General features: G+C 38.2%; 1 protein-coding gene across 1 annotated transcript; it reads right to left on the bottom strand.

Annotated features, from left to right (window-relative positions):
• Positions 1-2,353: 2,353 nt before the first annotated feature.
• On the bottom strand, positions 2,354-8,981 carry LOC107097386. The gene is made up of 2 exons (XM_015394524.1): positions 8,897-8,981; positions 2,354-4,363 (listed from the first exon to the last, which is right to left on the bottom strand). Exon 2 carries the CDS (start codon positions 4,316-4,318, stop codon positions 2,411-2,413), a length of 1,908 nt encoding a protein of 635 aa, XP_015250010.1. The 5' UTR covers positions 4,319-4,363; positions 8,897-8,981; the 3' UTR covers positions 2,354-2,410.
• Positions 8,982-9,276: the final 295 nt, after the last annotated feature.

Genomic DNA, 9,276 nt, shown 5'->3' with positions numbered 1-9,276 from the left:
TATATATATATATATATATATATATATATTTTTTTTTTTTTTTTTTAAAGGATTTTCAACTTCACAAAAACAAGAAGGAAAAAAATGGTTTAAACGAACAGCTTATTAAGAAATACTTTTACCAATAAATACAGGAAAACAAATATTGAAATTCAACCTAAACAAATACTCAAACTCAATATAGAAAACACCATACATCAGATCCACCTCCCCCCCTTCAATTATCCAATGGTGCAGTCCTGTACACACCTACTTGGTGAGTGAAACAGCAAAGGTGTGTATTTCACAATATTTGAACTCTTTAATCCATGAATTTCCATTTTATGAAGAGTTAAAAAAATATATATATATATTGTAAAGTGAAATCAATTTACCTTTTTACAAAAATGAAAAACAAGATGTGGCCAAGCAAAGAACCACAACCCAAACAAATCCACTTCACCCAAAACAAAAAGAAACCAATGTAGAAAACCAGATGCTGTGTTTAACTGCTACTTTGGCCAATATACAGGTAACAACGCCTCATTGTTACAATATATATATATATATATATATATATATATATATATATATATATATATATATATATATATATATATAAAATTGAACTACTATATTTGAACTATAATTAAACAAACATAATATAAGCTATAATCTTGAGCCAAACTGTTGATGTGCTGTGTGAATAAATAAAAACTGTGATTTTCAGGACGATTTTCCAGTCGTGTGAGAATCTTTCGATCGAGCTGACTTTCGGCCAGATCGTACGTCGTGAGTCGTTTAGTTTACAGGGGGTTCAGCCTCTCACAACCACCTCCCAATCAGGAATCATGAGGTTGTGAGGTCCCGACCGTCGTGGGCAAATCGCCTAGTATGAATGTGCAAACAAGGATTCTTCTGTGAACACAGCAGCGTGGCAGGGATGCAATGAGTGAAATGCCGTTCTGTCTGTAAAATTGACAGACCGTAGTAGCCATGTTTGCTCAGCCATGTCTTTTTTCCAAATACTTCGTCCCCTTTTCTTTTTACGGCTTTCAGCACTAAATTGCACAAATTGCCAAGGCAGAGCGTTTCACTCCAGTGAGCTTCATATTCCCCTTCTATTTGTTTGGCTTCCGGATAGACAAGTCCAAGTAGAGAACATACATCGTGAGCTGTGAAATTTCTTACCGTCTTTGATTAAAATTGTAAAGAAAAAACCCACAGTTTGAGCTGCAATTCTGATGCAGTTAAAAAGCTTCAGTAATTTTGAAACACACAGATTATTCGAAAATTACTGTGAATCTCAGCACAAAGTATGGAGAAATGATGCCTCGCTCTAAGCAGTTGCATGACTGGAGCGCACTCGAAACACTCCTCAATGCCACACCTGCTTCAAAAAGGTCAAAGCTGTGTCGAGCAGACTGATTCGAGCCCAACATCAGTAGATTGCACTATTCTAATTATGGTAAACAGCTAATTATACTAATCATCCTTCTAGATGAATCAAACCGAATTTCATATCAGCAGTAATGTGAACTGTATTTATCACATAATATACACTTTTAAGATGTGATTAAGTTAATCATCACCACAGAGTTTGCTCAACACTTTCCTAGAAGATCAACAGTATATTTAGACATGTGACCCTTTATACTTGTAAATCTTGATGCAATGATGCATGCTATCAGACACTGCCAGTTGCCCATCCGGTAACAGGGTCAGACCACGGGGGCTACTCAAGCCCTGCGTTATGATGGGCCAGCCGATGCCTTGAGCAGGGTACAATACCACTCTGTGCTCTTCTCCCCAGTCTGCAACTAGGATATTGCTTTCTTTATCTATGCATATGCCCCAGGGACATGTAAGGACCGGTCCCATACCAGCACATACACCAAGAACTCTCACTGTGTTCCAACCTGGCTCCAGAACTTTGATGCAAGGTACACGTCCTGTTTCATTGCCCCTTTCGGACACCGCCACTATACCTGAGCTCAAACAGGCTGCTACCAAGTAAGGCCTGTGGAATCCGGTCACTACTGTGCGTTCAAGCCTGCAGCCGGTTTTAGGGTCAAGCTTCAAGGCAATAAGATTGCCTTTTTTGATATCAGCAACCAAAAATTCATCCAGTCTGGTTACAGTCACCCCTCTTGGAGCTTCCAGTTCATCTTTTGCAGAGCCTAACCCTGATCCTCCAAAAATCTCAAGAAGACGACCATGGCGGCTGAACACAAGCAAAGCTCTTTCTGCAGCACAGCTTAAGGCAATCAGACCTTTGCTATTGACAGCAATGTCGAAGTAGTTTCGACATCGTCTGGAGGAGCCACTGATGTTTGGAGAAGTCACTTGCTGAAGAACATTCCCCTGAGGATCAGTCACCTATTTAGAAATTTAAGTTAGTTTAATCTAAAAAAGAAGATATATGTAGGCTTTAGATGTTAGAAAGAATACAAACCTGGACACGTGCATTTCCACAGTCAACTACAAACAGTTGCCCATGTGGTGTGGCGTGGATACCACTTGGTAGTGTAAGGTCAGATCGGCCAGAACCCTGTCTCCCAAACTGCCCCATGAGATGAGCACCACTTGCCTTGAGAGCTGTTAATGATGGATCAACCTCCTCTTCCAACTCCATGAGGGCATGCTCTTCACCTTCCCCTCTAATTCTCTTTTGCTCTTGACAGGACCCATCTATGAATGACATGGACAATGACCTAACAACAGGGACTTGTTGTAATGTAGTTGTTGTGGGAGTTTGCTTTGACTGTGGCAGTATGTCGTGTTCTGCAGAGTTAGGATATTGAGGGATCTGACCCCTTTCAAAGACTCTGAATCCTCTGCTTAGAGTGTTGTTATAGTTGCCACTCTTAACTCTGGACAACCGTTGCTTATTTGCACTGGTACTAATCCATGGCCTTGTCTTATGTGTTAGGTCTACTGCTGATTTGGAAAGATGAAAACTTTTATTCAAAGAGCCTTTGCTCAAACTGAAGTCATTTGATGGGCTAACAATAAAGGTATAGCTGGAGTCAAGGCTATCTGCTGGAGATGGTGCACGACCAGAGTCACCAAGCGTCCCCTGAGAGTGTTCATCAGAAGACTGGCTTTGACGAGAGTAAGTTCTTGCTTTGGAAGTAATATCTAGACAGCTTTGACTGACAAAAGTCATCTTCTGAGATGAAAGTGTACAGCTACCATGATGCCAAGGTCTACAACTAGAGTCATGACTCCCTTTTCCTTTATCTCCACCTATGTTACGTTGACTTGAGTATCCAGTCACCTTAGCAGACTCGCATTTTCTTTCAGGGGAAGGGGATGGTTTTCTGCTGGCAGCCAAAGAAGTCATCTTTTTGTGATTACTGGGTGAGAAATAATCGCCATCAATGGTCATACTGTGTACTGTGCTCTTTACTTTGATGTCCTTATTTTCAAGAGCAGAAGAGACAGCCAGAGAACTTGTACTCATATCATCAACTTGGGATGTTTCCCATTCAAACTGTTCACACTTAGGAAGCCATTGGTGTATTTTTGCAGAAGAGAGCTTTTGTTCCTCTGTTTGCAGATCACTACAGTTTGAGAGGTTAATCCTTCTGATCACCCTGCCTGTTGGTGATGTCCAACCCTGACCTTGCATGTTTTTTTCTCCTATATGAATTTGATGATGAGTGTCTTCACAATGGATCTCCTGTGAATGTAGAGCACACAGCTTCCCATCTGGCCCACAGCCTCCAACATTCAGACACATATCTTGCTGCTGCACTTGAATGTCTCCAAAGGTTACTGCGTTAGGTTGGGAACTTGGTTTGAAGTTCACTCTCTTAAGTGAAACAGAGATGTCCCAGGGTTGTAGAAACTCTAAAATCTCTTTTAGTAAGGGGTTTTGAATTGGTCCATTTTCAGATTGAACAGACTGACCTTCTGTTTGGAGTCGTTGTTGAAACTGAACCAGATTATCAAGCCTTTGCTCTAAAAGAGACTGGCTGACCCTTGCGGCTGCTATATTTTCCCTCTGGATTTGCTCCAAACGCTGCTGAGTGTCCCGATGGTCCTGCTCGACTCTCTCCAACAGGCGCTTCTCCTCCCTACGCACTCCAAGAATCGCCCGTTCTACACCCCGGTTAACTGTTTCAATCTCACTGGCATGACGAACCTGTATCTGACGTAAATCTTCCACTGCCTGGATGAGGTCATTCTGAGCCTGAGTTGCCCAGCAGGGAAGCATGTTATGTGAAAGAAAAGATAAAGTGTGATCTGATCCAGAATCCGAACTTCTAGGGTCTGGAATGTCTTCTTGGACAGGGGAGGTTGAACTACTCTCAGGAGGTGTTCCCAAAAACATCTTGAATGGATGAATCCTTACTTTTTCAGTCTTGGTTTTCAGTACCTATAAATAGAACATAAATAAACAGATGAATAGTTATAAAACAAGATGGGGGCCATCATTGCACTCAGATCATTTTATTTGGCATCTTTGATTTGTGGCATTCTTTGGATGGATTGCAAATCCTACATAATTGAGTTAGATGACTGCTGGATTATTGTGGAAGAGAAAATACAGTGTTTTGGTCAAATATCACCAAATATCATCACATAAATTAGTCAGCCATAACATTAAGACCCATGGACATGTTGACTTGTATGTAGCTATGCAGTTTTACATCCTATAAACTGAGGTTTCTTACACTTTTCTGTTCTAAACTTACTCTAAACTTTGTGGCTGCTATTTCTCTTGCTACTAACCTCTATTCTAGGACCAGGTTCTCACTTGCAGCCCTATAAAATCTACCGGTACCTAAAAAACAGATACCTAGATGAAGAGATAATCATTTTTATTCTCTTCACTTGCTTAGTGTATGAATGTCAATTACTTTCTTTTTTTGTCAATCATCCAACCCCGCTGCATCTGAGGGAAGATCAGTAATCCTGGAATTAAATACTCCTATTAAAAAGGAAACAAATACATTTTGACATTTACTTGTGGTGAACTTTCTCAGTATTCTAAGATGATTGTAATATGACAGGGGGTTTAGTTTACCAACAGTTAATAGGGCACTAACAAACAGAAAGTCAAGCAAACAAAACAGTTGCTTATTATATTTTAAAGCCATTTGCAGTCAGCATTTCTTATTCTGTCCTTGGGTTCTGCGTACCTGATTTTAGATTTAGAGTAATATAAAACTTGGTTATACTTCACAACTTTCATATGAAGACAGGGTGGGTTTTTCTTTTAAAACCGTGTATTCTTGGAATGCTTCGGGTAGAAGACAGCTCAAGAAAAGGTTTTGAGTCAAACACAAAAACACAATGTTCTGCTTATTTTTTAAAGCCATGATAGACAAGAAAAAGAATCTAAAGAGGCAAGTAGGGTCTGAATGTCAGCACAACTTCTCAGCTTCCCCTTGGTGTCGAGTTTAGATTTTCCTTTGATATTTTATTCATGATGTGAGCCAAGTGAACTAGAGAAGTAGACAAAGACGCCAGTCTTATAATAAAACCCATACGAATATTTCTACCTACAAAGGATAGGAAAATGTTTCAGATATGATTCCATATTTAAACTTTCCCTACACTTTTTTCAATTTTTCCTGCATGTCATTGAAAAAAAAAAACATGCTATATTTGTCTAAATGTAAGAACATGAAACACTATTACTGTAACATCAATTCCAGTCTTGTCCTTGAAATACTGTAAGTCCTGTTTGATTCATGAAACTTTTAACAGCAGAAGTGTATTAAGATGCAAGCATTGTTGGCGTCCGGATGCAGTACTTTTCTTCTGACATCTCCATTTAATTTTTCACCAATGATAAACATATACTTATGAGTTCCTCCAAATGCTTGTTTTCTGCTTTTATTAGAAAATAGGATGCGCTGGTCAGGGATGGCTTTGTCCACCCAAAGCCACCCATTTGGCTGCCCCTGTTTGCCTTCTCTGCCAGCAATTTAATTCAATTCATTTTATTAGTATAGCGCCAATTCACACCACATGTCATCTCACTGTAATTTCCCTCTGGGATTATTAAAGTATGTCTGATTCTGATTCTGTAGGCAGTTTATAATTCAACCAGATCATACATTCAAATTGATTCGATGTTTTCTATCTAAGGAAAACCAAATGATTGCATTGACTCATTGACTCGAAAGCAATCCCTCACTCTAAGCATGCTTGTAGCAACAGTGCAGAGGAAAAACTCCCTTTTAACAGGAGGAGACAGAAGCAGACATACAGAAAGAAGCAGAGATACAAAAGGGCAACTGTAAACCAGCTACACAGGTGGCCCCCATCAAGAAAACACACAGCATTGCAGCCGAGGCCAGTTCCCATGTCAGAAGATGAAAGTGAGCAAATGCAGTTAGTCAATGTAAACTAATCAGGACTACACTGAAAAAAGGCCAAGCTCCAACATCAACAAAGGTGTTGATGGCAGCAGCACGGTCGACATTTCTCTCCAGTATGGTGTCAGAGCCAAACAGTAACAGACCAGATGAAACTATTATGAGAAAAAGCAAAGAGAGCATAATGATAGAAACTGAACTAACACATTGTACAGAATGTGAGAATAGAGATAGAATGAAAAAGAATGATGAAAAAGAGTCCCTATGTCTTCCAGCAGTCCATGCATATAGCAGTATAACTATAGAGATAGCTCAGGATAACCTGAGCCATTCTAACTATACGCTTTATCAAAAGGGAAAGTTTTAAGCCTAGCCTTAAAAGTAGACAGGGTGTCTGCTTCACACACTTAAACTGGTAGTTGGTTCCACAGGAGAGGAGCTTGATAACTAAAAGATCTGCCTCCTCTTCGACTTTTAGAAATTCTAGGAACCACTAGTAAACCTGCAGATTGAGAGCGAAGTGCTCTGTTGGGGACAAAAGGAACAATCAGATCTCAAGAATTTACATGTGAGGAGGAGGATTTTAAAATCTATTCTGGATTTGATAGAAGCTAATTAGAAGTGTGCATGCACAGCAAGAGATTGTGTGTTGGAGTTAGACTGGAATTTGGGACAATCAATGGATAAGATAATCCCCCAGAATTCTAAGCCAAAAGAAGATTGGCCTCTATACCTTTAATGAAGACAGCATACATGTGAAAATATGTCAATATGTTTTCTAGTAAGGGCTTTAGGAAAATATACTCTATCCTAAATTATATATCAAGAATATATGACTGTATTCATTTAATTTCCAGTTGGTACAGTGACACTAGTGTGGATTGACCCTTAGCTGGTTCTGGAACCTATACTTGTGCTGGTTCTGCCATTAGTACAGAGGCAGTTTGTCTAAATTACTCTAAAGTACAAAATAAATTCTTATCATTATTACGTCATTGCTGTGTTTACATAGAAGTCATGTACATTTTGTAGCAGTGAAACATATGTGCAATATGTATTGGCTATAATATATGGATACTTGTCCAAGACTTGTGATGTTCATGTTCATTTTTTTTATGTGTTTAACAGATCACTGGTAAGCATAGTCTAGCTGCTACAAAATGTAATGCCTAGAGGGTGGTCCACTATAGTATAGTATAGTATAGTATAGTATAGTATAGTATAGTATAGTATAGTATAGTATAGTATAGTATAGTATAGTATAGTATAGTATAGTATANATAGTATAGTATAGTATAGTATAGTATAGTATAGTATAGTATAGTATAGTATAGTATAGTATAGTATAGTATAGTATAGTGAATAAAGTAAACTGACAGTAGCAGAGAGTAAATAAAATAACGTCAATTAACAAAACCTAGATTAGCATCTAGAACTTTTCTCTGTAGGTTGGCTTTTGCTTGACCTTCTAGAGACAAAAATTTTATGTTAAGCTGTGACAATTGTATTTCTAAAGCTCTTGTAATAAAGATTTAAAAAAAAGTCAAACTGTTATTAACCTTAAATATTAAGATTTTTTGTTATAGAAAAAATTCTATCAAATACTTTGCAATATATTTTGGGGTCTTTGTACTCTGTTTAATTGTGGGGTGGATCTTGGCACAGGTCGACTATAGATTATTAATGTTAGACAGCAACAGGAGTAACTGAGTCACTGGGTCAGCACTAGTCCTTTCTTTTCAGGTTCTTGCTCATATTACAAAAACTGCATTAAACATGAGATAGGTTCAGTTACTCATCTGGTGACCCACATTTGCAAGGGCTGAACAGATACTGCAATTAAAACAAAATAGAAAAAGAAAAATCTAACATGTGTAATTGTAACTGGAGTTGGTAGGAAAGAACAAATCACCCCAAACCTGGCCTCTTTCCACTGCCTTACTGTCCATTTTGGAGTTTTTTTAGTTCTTTTTAAAAGTTTGCATGGTCTAGCTCCGTCTAACCTCTCTGAGCTGCTTAGTCTGTACTCTGCAACAGAGGTCTAATAAAAAGCTCAGAATGGATAGAGCTTTAAAGGATTTGCTGCTCCTCCATATCCGGATCAGACATGTCCCTTTCCCATCCACTTTTAAAATTGTTCTAACAGTGCAACACTATTAAATGGTCTTAGGCAGAACTTTCAATTTAGAGATTATTTTAGTTCTGCTTTTATTTTGTTTCCACTGTTATTAATTGTTCTTAATTCTTTCCTTGTCCATTTTTTGCTATGTCTCCGGAATTTACACATGCATTTTGTCACAGCTGTTTTTTTTATGTTTATTTAAAGTACTCTTTAAGAAATAATTCAATACCACAAGGGATTTAGCTTGACTCATAAAGAAATTGATTAACACTGATCAAAACGTGTTTAACCTAGAAAAAAACAACAATCACAATTAAACTAGAAACTGAAATTAAATGTTTAAAAATTACTAATAGTTTTTAGTAGTTTAGTTTGGTTTAAAAACTAAACTTCTAATTGCTTCCATTAAAAAAGAGAAAAACTTTAACCCCCAAAACCCAGATACATTATTTTCTCTTACCTGTTATCCTGTAACGGTTCTGCGTTACCCATTCATGTTTCTTTACTACGTCTCTCATCTTCTTCACTTTTACCACTGATCCCACTCCCCCCACCACGTGCAGTTTTACCTCCTGTTGGCTGTTGCTAAGACACCACCAAGCGGACTCTGGTTTCCTCTGTGTACAAACTCCAAAAGATATGCCTTCCCTCTTAAGCAATTGCCTAGCCTTTAGAGCTGTGCACTTTGTGATCTCTACTCTGTCAGGAGTGTTTAAACTGTGCATTTAGTGATAAATGCCTAATGCAGGCACTCACCCATGGGTCAAGCTGATATAATACATTGAAAAAGGACAGATTTTTTCTTTTAGCATTGATGTTGAGGGTAAAATATTTACTGTT

The sequence above is a fragment of the Cyprinodon variegatus genome, unplaced genomic scaffold (assembly GCF_000732505.1).
Source record: "Cyprinodon variegatus isolate N-32 unplaced genomic scaffold, C_variegatus-1.0 Scaffold691, whole genome shotgun sequence".
Lineage (NCBI taxonomy): Eukaryota > Metazoa > Chordata > Actinopteri > Cyprinodontiformes > Cyprinodontidae > Cyprinodon > Cyprinodon variegatus.
Note: the sequence above shows the minus strand (reverse complement) of the source record. Positions and strands in the feature narration are given on the sequence as shown.

Bases quoted from the DNA above. Each gene is read 5' to 3' on its own strand.
- LOC107097386 (XM_015394524.1), bottom strand. From the start codon at position 4,318: ATGTTTTTGGGAACACCTCCTGAGAGTAGTTCAACCTCCCCTGTCCAA.